Source organism: Mastacembelus armatus, chromosome 15, assembly GCF_900324485.2.
Source record: "Mastacembelus armatus chromosome 15, fMasArm1.2, whole genome shotgun sequence".
In the NCBI taxonomy this organism is placed as follows: Eukaryota; Metazoa; Chordata; class Actinopteri; order Synbranchiformes; family Mastacembelidae; genus Mastacembelus; species Mastacembelus armatus.
Window position 1 is genome coordinate 3,536,144 of NC_046647.1, and position 18,729 is coordinate 3,554,872.

Below are 18,729 nucleotides of genomic sequence, written 5' to 3' on the forward strand. Positions count from 1 at the left end.
CAATGGGTTTTCCCTATTTTTGTATTAGTACAAATTTGTAACTCTAGTGTCAGCACAGTGGATGTTCACAGTAGGGGGTGACACAATCAAAGCTATTGCCTGATGGACCTTTGGATGTTAAAAATAGAGTATTTTTTGGTCACCCTTATCAACACCTGATCAATAACATCAAAATTTGTGCTACATACAGTAATTTCAGAAAGTATTCTGACAACTTTTGCACACTTTAAGTGTAGCTTCTTTGCCTGAGGATTTCATCACTCTTTAATTGAATAATTTGTCTAAAATTGATGTTTTTTATGAGATCCAGCCCGGTAGCACATTGACACATTGACAGTGACAGTACTAACTATAGTATTTCAGCATTTCAGAATGTTAATGCAAACTAGTTTCAGAGACTCAAGCTGGACTTTAGTTTTGTAATGTGTTTTGAACTATGTAAAATATACAGTAGGTCTTTTTGATGTGCTTCAGTTTGAAGATTGTTACGCTGTACTCACAATTCTCAAGCATACATGTAGATATGTTGGAGCATCAAGCATCAAGCTGAGCTATACTAATATGTGTGAGTTCCATTTTCTGAGAGTAGAATATACTGTACATGTAGCCAACAAGAACATTATCAGTTCCTCTGGATTATACAAGAAAACATGAGTTCAGGTATGATGACATACTGAAGCTCTTTCACTAAAGACATTTTGATATGACAAAACTGGACAAGCACAGATGTGAATGAATGAATTTTGAGTGTTATTCAGTTTCTCCATACAGATCTGATTTATATTAATATTTACTCTCACTATCTCTTAGCATGCAATATAAAAAGCTAAAATGACATTTTCCTAGAAACATGTGGATGCACTAGTCTCTGATACCGAACGGTTGAAAGTGGCACATTTATGATAAATAATTGCTCCTCCATAAATTTGTATTTTACATACTACATAGTAAACTAACTTGCTATGTCCGTAGAAAACATTAGGCATGTTAGGTATGCATTTCTGTTGTTTCAACTAACAAAAGTAAAATCTTAATCCAAATGTCATTAATATATAATTACGTGAAGTCACCAAATCACTATACAAACTCTTCATTGCGTTTAATTACACAAAATGTATTTTGTCTTATTCTGACAGTAACTTTTATCGCTCTTGAGGTACAACCTCTTGACTAGAGGCAGACCTAGTAGCTTGGGGAGGGAGCTTTAACGTTTTCCCAGTTGAGACACGTGATCTGAAAGCAAAGCATTCAGAATTTGTTTTTGTTGTGTTGCAGCGCTGTGGGATCAAGTTAGTCAGCAAGGAAGTGGATCTCCGGAAGCATTGCAGCTTTGCCCTTATTTTAACACTACAGATTTTGTCGGTGCCACTCCGCTCCAACGATTTGGATACAGTATTTAAACATAATTATATCGACAGCGTTAAATCATATATTTATATTGATAGAAAACGCGTTGTTGTGAAGCGACATTTTCAGAAAAAATGTAAAGAAACTCTTTATTTTGGAATTTAGATTCATTTCAATGCACGTTTATATGTTTTATTTTGGAAAACATAAACGGAAGTCCTTTCTTATAGCTGCTGGCTTACACACAGGAGAACAATGTAGAACGTCTTCGCGGAGACCATGGGGGCAGCCGGCGCAAGAGATACTGTTTACTTGCTTTCCTCACCTAAAATTATAAGAAAAACATATAAACTATAACAAGAACGCTGGTAGCCTCGACGTGGAACTATAATGGTAATTATATTTAGCATCTCGCCAGAACCGTGGAACTTTCTTCTGCCAAACTAGAATAATACACACTAGGTAAGTCAGCGTTATAGCTTTTTTTTCGTGTTGACATTCTGCAGCGGTGATCCAGCGTTTTTGCCTTCTGTAACTTTCATATTTTTGTTCGCTCTGTCTCTTAAAAAGTGAAAGCTCCTGTCATAGGATTGTTATTTACTGTTGCTCTGGCAATAGTAAAGCAGCATTAACGTATGTGTGAGAAATCCAGCGAAACGTGTTGTCCAAGTCAACTTATCACCACCTGTTGCGACGACGTCAGCCTTAAACAAATAATACGAGTTCATACTCATGAAACATTGAAAAAATATGCGTTATTAATGCGATCCGCATAAACCATAAACTGATTTGAGATTTTTCCCGAATCTGCGGGAAACATTCTTCTGTTCAGCATGTAATCAGGCAGCACGGACTACATGAGATAAATATGCAAATAATTTGTTCATTTTAACAGCCCCAAGACCAATGAAAGGACAGGTAGTGTGGTTTAATGTGAGCATTATGAGTGTTGTTCCTGTGAAAGTTTGTTCCTGCACCATGCAGTTATGGCCACAACCGATCAATCTTTATACAAAACACATATGTATCAACAGAGTTTAAGGTATCCTGTACACGTGTAATCGATGGTGTATAACTACATGCTTTGTATAACTACATGCTTCTTTTACATTTACAACACACATTATACTTTAGTTCCACATAGCCTGAGATTAGACACCCTTTTATTAATGCCATTTTATAAAGCACTATTTACCTGGATGTACTGCACCAGATACTTGAAAATAAACAGTAAACATCATTGTTGGGAATGGTGGAAATAGCTACAATAACCAATAAAATAAGCTTCGACAACAACAACTAAATTGCGGACCCCCTGGAAAACGATATAACTCATCTCAAGGGGTTTATCCTCTTAATAAATAAATATCTTCCAGAACATTTTAATCTTATCCTCAAAATTCTCATACCCAGGACCATATGTTGATATGCCAGCCCACTAGTATTATATTTCACTGAAATCCATCTAAGACTCAGGTTACTTTTGGCCCCTGCATGTTTCCCCTCTTAGTCATCTATGTTTGCATGGTAATTAGGCTCCTGTTTTAAAGTAGCTACAAGGGATTTGTGGGGTACTAAAACCTTACCTGTTATTACCATCCATTCACATCAAATCATCCCCTCAGACAATTTATGGGTGGTGCTAGGGAAGTAGCATTAAAAATATCCAAAGTTTTTCTTGGTACTGGTCAAAAGTCTGCGTTTCAATATTTTCAGAAATTGGCTAATGTGCACTGTTGCCTCACAGCAAGAAGGTCGTGGGTTCGCATCCCGGCCTTTCTGTGTGGAGTTTGCATGTTCTCCCTGTGCTTGCGTGGGTTTACTCCGGGTACTCCGGTTTCCTCCCACAGTCCAAAAACATGCATGTTAGGTTGATTGGTGACTCTAAAATTGCCCGTAGGAGTGAGTGTGAGTGTGTGTGGTTGTCTGTCTTTGTGTGTCTATATGTGGCCCTGCGACAGACTGGTGACCTGTCCAGGGTGTACCCCTGCCTTCCACCCGAGAGAGAGCTGGGATAGGCTCCAGCAGATCCCCGTGACCCTGAGCCAGGAAAAGCGGGTATAGAAGATGGATGGATGGATGGATGGATGGCTAATGTGCTTAGTGTTTATTGTCAGGGCCAAAGCAGGCTAGTGCTGTTGTCTGTCTCAAGCCTGAATCGCAGTGTCAAGAATTAAAATATGTTGGTCTGGTATCCTTGTTTGTGATTTGACTACCTCTTTTTGCATGTCAAGCTCACTTTGCTTTCATTAAAATTTGATTTTTCTATGGCCAAATTGAAATGCAATTGTAGTTTTGTGTTAAACTGGTATTGTTAGTGCTTGTTTATTTAAAAACACATTTCCCATAAACCCTGTTTTCCGTTGACCCTACTGCACTTTTCTTACTGAAGAAGACTTGGATGAATTCCAGTTATCTGACTCAAGTGTGCAGCCCTGCTTACTATTGCATTTAAACTGGGGCCAAAAGTGGCTCGGTTTCAGTATGACAGAGTGAATACAGTTTACTGTATTAACTGTAGTAGACATTCTATGTTTCTGATGTCGTTTTCAGACCAGCACAGTGAAGTAGGTCAAACTTATGTGTACGGCCTCTGTCTAAATCAGACATCCTACATCACTGGTCCTTTACCTGGCCAGGTTTAAATGTGAGTAGGACAGTGTCCATTTTTGTTGCCAGGCATTTCTATTATAGGGGGAAACATTATTTAATGATACTGTCATTTACCAGTCATGTAAACAGATTCTAAAGAGAACAAGAGATACAGTACAAATAATGAGAAGGAGGAGGTTCCTAGGAGAGATGTGAAAGTGAAATGTAACTTCATAGTTCCCCATTATAATTCACTGTAAATCGGTGGTTCTCTGCTTTTGTTCCAGTGTAGGCTGAACATCATATGTACATTACTGGCCCTTTTAACAGAAGGCATGGCATGTCGCAAAAAACCATTTAACCATTACACTTTACACATCCAGCCTTAGGGAGTCTCTTCCTCCGGCTTCAAATGGGGCATCACCCATATTTAAAAAGACCTTGCACATATGTACTGACTAATTCATAACATTTCTCAATGCCAGTGCCAAGTCCACAAATCTTTCTACAACTAGCTTTTGCTATTTACTCCATTCAAAAATATGCACAGAACTGATGTTAGCACGGTGTCCGCTAGCATCTACTCTAACGGACACCATGTTGGATTAAAGCTAGGTTTATTTGTTGATACTAGTCTCACTGTCACTTTGCTTGCGTTATACCCTTCATTTCTCTAATTGGTTTATTCTGTATCCATTGGCCCGCACCCAGGAATTCAGTCTCAACCGAAGAGATTCCAGACTAATTCTTTGTAGCGAAAAAGAGTTAGTATGGTTGGCCAGGCCAAGAGAACACAACTCTGGCCTTAAAAACAGAGAAGCACCCAGTTGGTGTAAAGCTACATGGTATGTGTTTGACACACTTTTGGTAGATTAACATAGCCATTTTTGTGAATGAAGTTAAATGGCTGCCATTATATGCAATTCAGACTGGAGAGAAGTGTTGGATCCTGACAGGTTAGAAGGTTTATTGTCAAGGACATTTTTCAGAGCTGCTGTTTACAAGCTTAGTGTGCTGCTTTGCAATATAGCCTGTAATATTAAGTCTTTTAATTAATATCAGTGAAATAAATCACTTTGATTTATGTTTTGATTGCACTGTGCACTAAAATTTTACCATTACCAGAATTTGTTATTGCACTGACAGAAGTGACAGAGTTTAAATACTGGGATGAGGCTTCAACTGAGCACTTGTCTTTCTCAAGTTTTTATTTTAACAGACTGGATCAAAAATAAAACAAAGGAATATCCATCCCCCTCAGTTCTGAGTACTCTCCCAATTGTAGTTGTGAAGTAGTTGCAACTAAAGGTGTGTCATATACACTTTTGGAAAGACCAATCTGTTATGCCCCCGGGTGTCGGCGGTGCAAAAAGGAGTGGTGAGGACCCAAATGCAGGACAAACAGGCAGGCTTTATTTCTCCCTGGATCGTCCAGGGCTCAGGCAAACACAAAAGGTACCTTCCGCCACTCGGCAGGCAGGCAGGCAGACAGGCAGACAGGGAAACAGAAAACTCGCGAAACACGAACAAATGTGACTAACATAGGCATCAGTAGCATTACTAACTAATGTTCCGGCCGGGAACAAAGGAAAACCAGGAGCATATATAGACAGAACTGAAGAACCAATTAAACACAGGTGAACACAATCTAACTGATGACCAAACGAAACACAAAGCTACCTCGAACTAACAGGAAAGGAACCCAGGAAACTGACCAAAATAAAATGCAAACAGGAAACTAGGACTCGGGGCCTAACACAATCAGATCTCTCAAACCTAGCATGTTGCAGATATGTAGGGTAGATTGGCAGCTTGGATAGGATGACCTAACTGCTTATGGCAGAGATGGGGACTTGAGTCTGCGACTTAGACTTGAGTCACACTTAGGCCACAAGAACCCAATGCAATACAGGTCTCACAGACACAACAATTTTAAAATTTTGTCATGGGTACACATATTTACATACTGTTACATGATTGCACCGGGATGTTCAGTAGATGTCACTTATTAGGTAAGACCATGCATAAACCCATATAAGGAACTTTCCATTAAATTTAAAGGGTTTGTGAAACCTGTGTTATCATGGGGTCTAATAAGTTGCACACACAGTAACTTGAGACTTGACTTGAGACTCATCCTCAAAAGACTTGAAACTCGATTCAGACTTCATGTTTGGGACTTGTGAACAATATATATTTATTTAACATAGATGCAGAAACATAGATGCAGCAGGGACATACTGCTACTCTATTGGTAGTGAGCACAATCCATTCGTGGCATGCCTTGCCACTGGTGACTGTAAACTGTAGTAAATTGAATTAGTGTTGTGAACATGGCAAATGCCCCAGCAAGTTTTACCAAATTTGGGTATTATGACTTCATACAAAACGTAAACAAATGAACAACAACATGCAAGGTGTGCAGTATAAAAAAAAGAAGCTGGATCAACCATATCTAATTTTATCAGGCACCTCACAATGCACCTGGAGGGGTCAGTCAGTCGTCACTTGGTTTACCTCAACATTGGCTATCTGATGTTAGCTTGTTAATAGCTTTGTAGAGCTTTGTAGTCTGCACAATATGCAACAAGAATTGTTCATTGCAACCATGAGATTTGACTTGAACCTGTGGCCAGAGACTTGAGACTTGAGACTTGACTTGAACTTGTGATCAGAGACTTGAGACTTTACTTTGACTTCCAAAAAATAACTTGTGAGCATCTCTGGCTTGTGGTTCAGATAATGTGTGAGAAATCAGAGCTTCAGTAGCTTCCACGTTTTAACCTATTTGCCTGTCTCTACATGCAGGCTTGGAAACGTAGCAGTGCCTTCAAGCAGCACTCAGCTGGAAGACATGATTCAAGATTCAAGAGCTAACAACTTTTATGATCCAATAGGGAAACTGACCAATAAAAGAAAGTATTTCTTAAAAATACAGGGACGACCTACCTAATCAGTTTATACAGGTAATTGTTTTGCAGATAATTGTAATGGGTCATATTATTAAACACCTTTATTTATTATAAGGGCTTATATTACACTTTAGATAAAGTGTTTGTCACTTTGTCTACCAGCATCTGAAATCCCATTACTTCTTACCTTTTTCAGCTGTTTTAATTCTTCCCTCAACAGCTTCTGGCATGTTTGTACACTCAACTGCATGCACACTATGCTTGCCTTCATGAAAAACCTGTCAGAAAGTATGCATCATCATTCTCAACGGAGAATGGGTATAAATTAGGGATGCTTTTCTCGCCACTGATCCCAATCCAAGCACTTTAATTTTGATAATCTGCTGTAAGAGAGTGTGAAATAAGACAGCTTTGCGAAATGATGACCAGGTAAAATATCACAGCTAAAAAATTATTATACTTATGTTATTATACTCAAAATTATCAAATAATCCTGTTATTCATTGTTGACACATGTTATTTAACCAATAAAATACAACCAAATAGTTTAAAATTGTTTTTTCCCTCAAAAACATGTTTCTAAAGATTACTAGAAAGATCTGCATTTAATAGTAAAATGGCTTTGGGCCTTAAGAGTTTAGTGTTTTGGTTTTAAATACCCTTAACCTAAGGCTCTATCCAGAATCAGCTAAGCCAACCTTGTGACACATGCATAGTTTCTACTATGAGCATGAGTTGTAAAGGGGTTTGGCCTGTAGGATAGAGGATATGAGTCACCACAGATCCCCTTACTACGCAACCTCAGCTATCGCCTAGGTAGTGTTTCTCAACACACAGTCACAAAAGTTCCAAGAATATGAAAACACGTTTTTGTATTTGAAAATTCAGGATCAACTGTAGATATTGCAAATTGGTAATTTGTGGCCGTGTAGATGACAAAATGAAACACAGAAGTGTGAGATTCATTTTCCATTTCCACAGTATCCAAACTGTAGATCTTTCATTTATTGCTAAAGCATTTTGTAACTGGGATAAGAAATGTCCTATACAAATAAAATCATTATTACTATTATTATCATCACCACTTCTGCTCAGTCAAGTGTACTGCAACCTCTTTCTCCCACCCAGAATTGTGTTTTGCCTGAAGTTTGTATTTATGCATTTCATCACTACTATTTAAATACATTATATAATTTTTTATCTTACTTTTATTAAGGAGATAACCACATACATTTTGAAGCTACACTTTCCATGAAGTAGGGGTTGTAAACAGGAAGTACAGTGTTTATTTAGCTGTGGACTTCTATATGAGTATAATCAGTTCCTGTTTGCAGAATACCTCTGGATGTCCAAATACTTATTACTGGATTACTTAGTTATTGAAAACAACCTAAAAAATGGGATTATTCTCAGGCTAGTTTTGGCGTCATTAGGAGCATCTTTGTGGTCAGTTTGAATTTATTTGCGTTGGATATCAAAGAAAGTGATAGAAGTATAAAAAGTGCAAGTCACACTGAATGTCCTTAGAGTAAAGGCTTTCATATAAAACACTCCATTCATAAAACTGAGTCCAGTGTTAACAGATGGGCTAAAGTCTTCAGCTGCACATCATCAAAAGCCAGACTAACTGTTTTCTGTTCTCTTGTCAGAAAATCCAGCAGAAACTTTACCTTTGAGAATAATGTCTGTCTGCAGTATGCATGATTGTGTGAAGTGTAAGGCCAGTGAGTTACACAGCAGTTCTGCTGCAGTATGTATTCCCAGTGATCATTGTTTTACACTTACATCGATGATTTGACTGTATCAAACAACTGTTCCACTGTGTTAAATTCTACACATATAACTACAGTAATAGCTGCCTCGTTATGCATTATCTGCTTGGCACATATAGGCCAAAGTTTTAATCAGTAAATCTACTGCATAGCTATATACCACTATATATATATATGACTGTGTGGGTAATAAGTTCTTTGTAGTTCTGGGTGAATTAGAAAATGTGCCACTCACGTCTGTAGGTCACATAGTATGAAGTACGCTGTCTATGTGAGTCAAAGGCTATTTAGTTTATCTCTGGACAAATGGCAGCCCAGTGTTTATTTTTTCTTGATTGACAACCACAGGGACCTTCCTGTTTACCAGACTTGGACTGTGAATCACACACAAGCTCACAGTCACACACAGGAAAGCACTCACACATCTAGTTCCAACTAAAACAAACCCAAAAGCTCACCCCACTGCCAGAATCTCAACCCACTGCTGTTTTGACAAGAAGGGTTGACCCAACAGTGGCCCACTATATGTGAGGAGGGAAGCGGGACCAAGAGAGACTGAAGATAAAAACAAAGTCACATGCCTTCTGTCACTTTGCAGCTTCTGATTCTTTCCAGGAAATAAACCTGTTCTCTGTGTTTCTCAATTTTGTATGGACACACATGCCTTTAAAAAAAAAAAGGGAAATCTAAGTCTTTTTCCAGACAGGTTTTATTTTTTTCTTAGACCAACAGCTAGAGGTCACCATTCTGCCTATGTTTGTATGTTGAACTGATCAGCTTAAGTAACATTGTCTATTACAGTGCCAGTATTGATGATTTTTTTGATAAAGATATCTACTCTTTTTGTCTGTTACTGACAAAAAATAGTTTAAGTCACTTCAGCTAAAGCATATTGATCCCTTAAACAATGTAACACACTCCTGTCACAATCCCCAGGTTTTCCCTGGTCATGAAGCACCACACCAACACACTGTTAGCGTTTGTTTATTTCTTTCTTTGTGTCTGTCTGCTCTGCAGCAGAATTTGTTCGGCCTCTCGCCATCGTGTCTCTGCTTGTGTCCGTTTGTTGTCGTGCCGCCCTCTCTCCCCCTCACACATCCTCCTATATATATCCAGAGACATCTCATCACCCTTCATGTTTTCCAGCTGGGCCCAATTTCACCTGCCATTCCTTGGGCCGCTGTTCCAGCGCTCCCCATCCCTGCAGCCTTGCCAAAGCCACGCCCCCACCGCCTGAATTAGGCCCCACCCACTCACCCCCCAAGCAGGAGAGGAAGTCGGCCACCACAATGTGTGCCCCCCGGCCTATGGACCACTGTGAACTTAAAAGGCTGTAGGGCCATCCGAACAGAGGATGAAAGGGTGTCCTAGCAGGTAATATCTGGGGGCATCGACTGCCCACCAGATGGCGAGGTACTCCTTCTCTATGGTGATGTAACTCGTCTCTTGGTCCGACAATTTCCGGCTGAGGTACTGCACCATGTGGTCAATCCCTCGTACCTGCTGGGACAAAACGGACCCCAGCCCTCTGTCCAATGTGTCAGTCTGCAGGGTAAATGGGAGAGAGAAGTTAGGACCATAAAGCAGCAGTTTCCCACGGAGAGTTTGTTTCACCATTTGAAACGAACTCTCCACTCATGTGACCTCAAAGGGTCCTTGCCACTTGGTGAGTAATTTAGAGCTGGATGAAAGGAGCAATACAAGCACCTTGTCTCCCGGTGCAAATTGTCGTAGCCGCACCCCTCTGTTGTACAGGCGTTCTTGTGCCTGGAGCAAATTCTCCCGTGATTACTGTCCCGGTTCAAGACGTACTGCACTTCGTTTTTTCTGGCGCTTGGATAATCCTCCTTGGAACCTGACTTGGAAGATGAACTGAAACAGTGCCTGCGCAACACTTTTTGCCAAAATGCTGTGCAGCAACACTGCCTCGGGGTGTTGCGTAGTGTAGTCCACCAGAACCAACACAAAGCGATACCCCCGTGCGCTCCGCTGAAATGGGCCGATTATATCCATTCCGACACGCTCGAACGGCAGCCCCATCAGCGGAAGCGGTTCTTTGGCACCACCAACTGGGTATTCTCTATATTTAACTGGGTGTCATGACTCTATAGATATCTTATCTACCTATCTCTAATAATGGAAAAATGTGGGTATTTGAGTGCTGCTTTAGCGGGGTGCATAAGGCCAGTGCTAACCGCTGCCTTAATTCTGTTTTTTTCATCTGTACCTAATTTCCACTGAAACTACAGGGTATTTATGTTTATCCCCATGCACACACCTTATCTTAACCCACTGCGCCTCCACCAGTGCCTCAGGTCGAACCATGTTCTGGCAGATCAGGATCTGTGAGCAGCCTGAATCTACCATCGCCTGGTATATACCCCCTTGAATCCTTACAGGTATGCTGTACATCACTGCCAGATCGAGGGAGGAGGTGGCCATGCCAACCACCTGTACCACCTGTCCGATCTCCATTAGTGGACAGTACTTCCTCAGGTGGCTGGGTCGCCCGCACCGCCAACACTCCTGCTGCAGCATTTGAGGAGCTGTCTGTGGGGGAGAAATGGCCGAGGCCTGGGCCTGAGATGGAGGAGAGAGTGGTGTAGTGGGGTCAATGTCCGCAGGGCCAGCAGCTGTCACTGGTGGTGGTGGTACTGTCCCTGGTGGGCGCCTCTGTGGTAGTGGGATGGGTAGGGGCCCCTTTTCCTGTTGTCCCTCCCTCGTGGCTCTCACCGGGTGAGTCATGATTTGTGTATAAATTAGTATGGATCACGACCCGTCTAACAACAAGTACCCAGACACTGAAGTAGAGTATACCAAAGTTTATTTGGAAGTACAATGAATGAAGCGTGGGATTGGTTGAAGACCAATGGTGATGGATGTAAATCCTAGAAGAGTCGGGAGGTTGTGGTTTCTCCGACGGCCAGGACCGGTACAGTCGGGCTGGTCCTCGGAGATGAAAGTGAGTTGTCCGTCTTGGGTCCGCAGAGCAATATCTGACGGTGTACTGTTCCCTCTGTGGTCAGTCCGAGGCCGGGGCAGTCTCAAGGTTCGGAAAACAGAAAACAAACAAGAGACTAGGTTAATAAAGGAACATACAGTAACAACGTAAGTTGTCGCACCTGAGCCTCCACCGGAGCGGAGATCCCCGTAGGTGCCTTCTGAGTGTCAATGAACAGTCAGATAAACAATCCACTAGAGAAACGCGTCCCCCTCGTCGAGTCTAATCCTCTTCGTGGGCTCAACAATACAAGGTACATAAGCTAGCTCCTCCGAGCCATATCCTCTTGACAAAAAAAAAAAACAGAAAGGCGCTGGACACACTGGCGATTCCTCCGAACTCCAGTTGTGCAGGCCGCTAACCAACTTCCTCAAGAAGTGTACACAGCAGAAGCCGAAAAAGAAAAAAGTCACTTGCCGTAAGCTGGAGATTCCTCCGATCAATCCAGACGTCAAACATCAGAGCACATACAGCCGAAACGTGAATCCTCAGTGGTAACAAATGTGGTAACAAACAATCCGGCGGCTTGTGTCCACATGATCCTGCTATTTAAGCAAAGGTCCACATGTGACACAAATCAGAAATCAAAACAAGTTCAGAAGAGAATGCCCAAACATTTCCCCTTGTCCCTTCAAAATAAAATCCCAGAACCGGAAACCTAGTTTCCGGGATATGACAGGGTGGACTGCTGTAAAATCCTCAGTAGTGGCAGCAGTCGCATCCCCCACTCAGATGCCGGCCACTGACAGGCTGTGGCTTGGAAGTTCTTCAGGAAGTTCGGTGGGTCGTCTTCTGGGTTCATCCTCTGCAAGGTGACCGACAGGGCAGGGAGTGATCCTCGGGAAGAGGGGTCTTGATTCTCTGGTCGAGCTGCCAATTCCCGGATTATCGCTTGTCGATGGTGTCGACATCACAGCCGGGTCCTGCCGACAACACCAGTATAACATTTCCCGTCACAATCCACAGGTTCTCTCTGGTCTGAAGCACCATATCAATAAACTACTAGTGTTTAAGTTGTTTATTTCTTTCTTTGTGTCCATCTGCTCTGCAGCAGACCTTGCTTGACCTCTCGCCGTCGATGTCTCTGGTTGTGTCTGTTCGTTGTCGTGCTGCCCTCACTCCGTCACACGTCCTTCCTATATATATCCGGAGACATCTCATCACCCTTCACATTTTACAGCTGGGCCCAATTTCAGCTGCCGTTCCTCAGGCCACTGCTCAACTGCTCCCCCTCCCTGCAGCCTTGCCAAAACTACGCCCCGCCACCACAAATGGATCTAACACAAAGTGGATTCTAGCCCACACGTTTAGAATATGTATAATCTGATAGAACCTAGCTGGTTCTGGGCTCAAAAGCAATTCAGCACCTAACTGACCAGTTTTTTTTTGTCCAGCAGCCTTTTTGTCCAGTGTCATTAATGAGGCATATAGCATCCAATAATAGCCACGAGTCTTGTGCTTTCACAACCTGCTGTCTAAGCATTGTTTTTTAAATGTCTGTGGGATCGTGTTTCAGTAGGGTGGATGCTGATTGTGTTTTCCTCTTACATGTGTCTTTTTAAAAGAGGGGTGGGCTGGGATGTGTTGCATGTCTCGACACAGCTGGCTCATATCAGCTGCTGTAACAAAATCCACCAGAGCATCTGAGACAAGCATGCCTGTGTTTGTGTACAGGGGTTCTGCTTCTATGCAAAATAAGTAACAATTTTGTTTTGCATGAATCAAAATAAGTAAGCTTTGACACTTGTTGTTTTGAGTGAATCAAAATAAGTAAGCTTTGACAGTTGTTGTTTTGAGTGAATCAAAATAAGTAAGCTTTGACAGTTGTTTTGAATGAAACTGCTTTCAGAACTCCATCTATACCTTGTACTTCTCCATTGCAGACAGGTTCTGTTGTATATATACATTGTGGATAACTCAAGTAAACTATAATCTCCTCTGCGGCGCCAGGACAGCTGAGTAGTTATGACAACATGCCATGTACATAGGCGCAGTGTGTGTTCAGTGTCAGTGGTTCATTAAAAATAAAAAATCTCTCCTCCATTTTGTATAAAAGTGAGTAGCTCACCTGTCCCATCTCTGCTCTACACAGACAGCAAAGATGGAAGGGGACGCCATAGGAGAGGAAAGAGAGAAGTAAAGACCCCACCAGTTAAGGAAATGAATGTTATAAAAGACAATGATAAAGTGAAAAGGAGGCAAAGGTATAGAAATTCCAGTTTACGTAGCTATGTTTGAAATGGAAATTCTGATGCTTTCGACATTTGTTCTCTAAAGGCTTGATCAAATAAAGCCAAATATTACTACAAAGACAGCTTCTGCTGTTATTAGCCTTCATGTTTTTCTTTTGTTTTTTTTTCTATCAATTTCTTGGTTGAGGTTCTTGCCTAACTGTAAATGTAGAGGTATCCTCAGTGTGAGGTCAGTTGCACTGACAACACTGTGAAATGTGATTACATGTGCAGGAAAGCCCACTGATCGTAACCTGACATAAGTAAGCTGCCATGTTTTGTCTTTCTTTTTATGTATAGCTCTAATATAATTCTTCCTCCCCAGACACTTCAGCAGACAGAGACAGATAGAGCTGAACCTACCGACAGTATGTCTTTCAATTCTGTCAGTGAACCCTTCAAGCAGGAGAGAAAGGGCAATTTCTTCAAGGTACTGTACATTCCACTGTCATTTGAAACACTGTCTATTGGACATCGTTTTTCCATACATAACTGACAGTATGCAATAACCAGTCATTTACATATATCAAGCTCCTCTCCTGTGGAACCAGCTCCCAGTCTGGGTTCAGGAGGCAGACACTCTCTGTACTTTTAAGGCTAGACTTAAAACTGTCCTTTTTGACAGCTTATAGTTAGGGCTGGCTTCAGGTAACCCTGAACCATCCCTTAGTTATGCTGCTATAGGCCTAGACTGCCTGAGGACTCTCCATCAGTGCACTGAGCTCCCCTACCCAACCCCCCATATGTATATTCCATCATTGAATGTCACTAACTTTGTGCTCTCTCTCTCCCCTAGTTTGTGCTCTCTCCCTCTCTCTCTTTTCTCTCTCTGTACCTTCTGCAGGTGTCCCTGGTCCTGGAGCTGTATATCGCTGATGTGCAGTTACTGGCCCCACCAACCTGCAGTGTCTATTTGTTGTTTATTGTTTCTGTTGCTCAGTTTGTTGCTGGCCACCCATACTGAGCCTGGTTCAGCTGGAGGTTTCTTCTTCTGTTAAAGGGAGTTTTTTCTCTCCACTATCACCAGGTGCTGCTCATAAGGGATTTGATGGGTTTTTTACTTTTTGTAAAGTGCCTTCAGATGACTGAATTGTGATATACAAATAAAACTAAATTGAATTGAAGACTGGGTAACAACACCAACTCCCCCGCGTCTTCCAAGTCCTGTTCCGAGCCTCCGACGACTACGAGGAGGAACTCGAGTCGTATTACCGGCTGGAGGAGATCGTTCAGCAGCCCCCTCACTACGTCTCCAAGGTGAGGGCAGACTCCCTAGTCTCCCTCATCTCTGCCTCTCGCATCTTTTTGAAGACGTGCCTGACCGTGTGGATTCCCGACTTATGAAGCTACGCAGAGGTGCCTAGCCCAGCTCCAGCCCCCGGCTGCTGGCTCCCCAGTCCCTGTCCCCGCTGGCCCACCAGATTTCCCAGCTAGCCTGCCAGTGTTTCCGGCTGGCCTGCCAGAGTTCCCGACTAGCCTGCAAGAGCACACACAAAAGCACAAAGTTAGTGACATTCAGCGGTGGCATATACAGTATCTCACAGAAGTGAGTACACCCCTCACATTTTTGTAAATAGTTTATTATATCTTTTCATGTGACAACACCGAAGAAATGACACTTTGCTACAATGTAAAGTAGTGAGTGTACAGCTTGTATAACAGTGTAAATTCGCTGTCCCCTCAAAATAACTCAACACACAGCCATTAATGTTTAATCCGCTGTCACCAGAGTTGCAGGCCAGCCTGTCGCCAGAGTTCCCGGCTAGCCAGTAAGAGTTCCCAGTCTAGTCTAAGCCTCAGTGTGCCGACGAAGGTGTCCCCACTGAGGTTCCGCCCCTGCTTCCTGAGCCTCAGTGTGCTGATGAAGGCAGGTGCTATCCTTACCTATGCTCGTAGCCCTGAGCTTTGTCCCAGTGGGTCAGCCAGTCCTGTTGATGCCACTGAAGCTCTGGACCCCGAGCTTCATCCCGGTGGGTCGGCCGAGCCTGCCAATGCCACCACCTCTCCTGGACCTGAGCTACATCCCGGTGTGCCAGCCAGTGCCGCCGACGCCACCACCTCTCCAGATTCTGTCCTGTTATGGTTTGGGATTTCTGCTTCCGGTGATGGGCTCTTATTTTGGTGTTTGTTTCTGGTCTCGCCTGATTTAACTTTGGGTAGCTTTATGTTTCTTTAATCTGATAGAACTCACCTTTGATCAATTAGCCTTGTGTTATTGTGTATATGTCCCTCCCAGTGTCTTTGGTTCTTGGTTGGAGGATTAATGTTTGTAACTATGTTTTGCGAAGGATCGCCTGTGTTCGTGTGTTCTATTTCTATGCTGAGTGGCAGAGTGTCTAAAGACAGTTTGTACTGTGTCCGAATTGCTGAGAAGCGTTCTCAGATGTACCTGAGCCTGGTGTATCCAGGTCTGCACTTGGGTCCAGCTCCAATCCTTCAACCCCACCACCACCACATAAGAGTGAAAAGTACAGCAACAATAAGCAACACATAGACACTGCAGGTTGGTGGGGCCAGTAACTGCACATCAGCAAAATACAGCTCCAGGACCAGGGACACCTGCAGAAGGTACAGAGAGAGAGGACAGCGAGAGAGGGAGAGAGCACAAACTAGGGGAGAGAGAGAGCACAAGGTTAGTGACATTCAGTGGTGGCATATACAGTACTGTATCTCACAGAAGTGAGTACACTCCTCACATTTTTGTAAATAGTTTATCATATCTTTTCATGTGACAACACTGAAGAAATGACACTTTGCTACAATGTAAAGTAGTGGGTGTACAGCTTGTATAACAGTGTAAATTTGCTGTCCCCTCAAAATAACTCAACACACAGCCATTAATGTCTAAACCGCTGGCAACAAAAGTGAGTACACCCCTAAGTGAAAATGTCCAAATTGGGCCCAATTAGCCATTTTCCCTCCCTGGTGTCATGTGACTCGTTAGTGTTACAAGGTCTCAGGTGTGAATGGGGAGCGGGTGTGTTAAATTTGGTGTTATTGCTCTCAGTCTCTCATACTGGTCACTGGAAGTTCAACATGGCACGTCATGGCAAAGAACTCTCAGAGGATCTGAAAAAAAGAATTGTTGCTCTACATAAAGATGGCCTAGGCTATAAGAAGATTGCCAAGACCCAGAAACTGTGCTGCAGCATTGTGGCCAAGGACACACAGCGGTTTAACAGGACAGGGTCCACTCAGAACAGGCCTCACCATGGTCGACCAAAGAAGTTGAGTGCACGTGCTCAGCGTCATATCCAGAGGTTGTCTTTGGGAAATAGATGTATGAGTTCTGCCAGCATTGCTGCAGAGGTTCAAGGGGTGGGGGGTCAGCCTGCCAGTGCTCAGACCATACGCCGCACACTGCATCAAATTCGTCTGCATAGCTGTCGTCCCAGAAGGAAGCCTCTTCTAAAGATGATGCACAAGAAAGCCGGTAAACGGTTTGCTGAAGATAAGCAGACTAAGGACAAGGATTACTGGAACCGTGTCCTGTGGTCTGATGAGACCAAGACAAACATATTTGGTTCAGATGGTGTCAAGTGTGTGTGGCGGCAACCAGGTGAGGAGTACAAAGACAAGTGTGTCTTGCCTACAGTCAAGCATGGTGGTGGGAATGTCATGGTCTGGGGCTGCATGAGTGCTGCCGGCACTGGGGAGCTACAGTTCATTGAGGGAAACATGAATGCCAACATGTACTGTGACATACTGAAGCAGAGCATGATCCATTCCCTTCAGTATTCCAACATGATAATGACCCCAAACACACCTCCAAGACGACCACTGCCTTGCTAGAGAAGCTGAGGGTAAAGGTGATGGACTGGCCAAGCATGTCTCCAGACCTAAACCCTATTGAGCATCTGTGGGGCATCCTCAAACGGAAGCAACCTGTGAAGCTCTGGTGAACTCTATGCCCAAGACTGTTACGGCAGTGCTGGAAAATAATATTTTGTGTGACCACCATTGACACTTTGGGCCCAATTTGGACATTTTCAGTTACGGGTATACTCACTTTTGTTGCCAGTGGTTTAGACATTAATGGGCTGTGTGTTGAGTTATTTTGAGGAGACAGCAAATTTACACTGTCATACAAGCTGTACACTCACTACTTTACGTTGTAGCAAAGTGTCATTTCTTCGGTGTTGTCACATGAAAAGATATAATAAATTATTTACAAAAATGTGAGGGGTGTACTCATTTCTGTGAGATACTGTAAGTGTGAGGGGGAGGAAATGAGGGGAGAGAATGGTAAGGTATGGGAGGGTAGGGGAGTTCAGTGCACCAGTAGAGAGTCCTCGGGCAGTCTAGGCCTATAGCAGCATAACTAAGGGACGGTTCAGGGTTACCTGAAGCCCGGCCTATCTATACGCTTTGTCAAAAAGGAAGGTTTTAAGTCTAGCCTTAAAAGTACAGAGAGTGTCTGCCTCCTGAACCCAGACTGGGAGCTGGTTCCACAGGAGAGGAGCTTGAGAGCTAAAGGCTCTGCCTCCCATTCTACTTTTGGAAACTCTGGGGACCACAAGTAGACCTGCACTCTGAGAGCGAAGTGCTCCATTGGGATAATATGGTACTATGAGGTCTTTAAGGTATGAAGGAGCTTGATCATGCAGGGATTTGTATTTGTGGAGAATATAATCAAAAATGTGCGATATTGTTCTAAAGCCATTTTGCCCACTCACAGAAGTTCCTCAGCTGTCACTCAGCTGTTTAGACATGGATACAGAGCCATACAGCTCTATCTCCTTCCCATCGCATCACAATATATGGTTACAAACAACATTTTTCTTCCTTTAAAGTTGGTGGTGAGGAAAAACCTAAAATAAAAATGTCAAGAACACCATATAATATCATGCAAACTCACCACCATTGCAAACAAG

General features: G+C 42.8%; 1 protein-coding gene across 2 annotated transcripts in view; it reads left to right on the forward strand.

The window, feature by feature from the left end:
* Positions 1-1,417: 1,417 nt before the first annotated feature.
* Positions 1,418-18,729, forward strand: part of rin2a (Ras and Rab interactor 2a) — a 66,992-nt gene continuing 49,680 nt past the window's right edge. For both annotated transcript variants that reach the window (XR_004463219.1, XM_026308592.2), the window contains exons 1-2: positions 1,418-1,809; positions 14,181-14,285. Coding sequence is in view for 1 of the 2 variants with exons in the window: in XM_026308592.2 (XP_026164377.1) it covers positions 14,226-14,285 (60 nt within the window). In the remaining variant the exon portion in view is untranslated. The remainder of the gene's footprint in view (positions 1,810-14,180; positions 14,286-18,729) is intronic.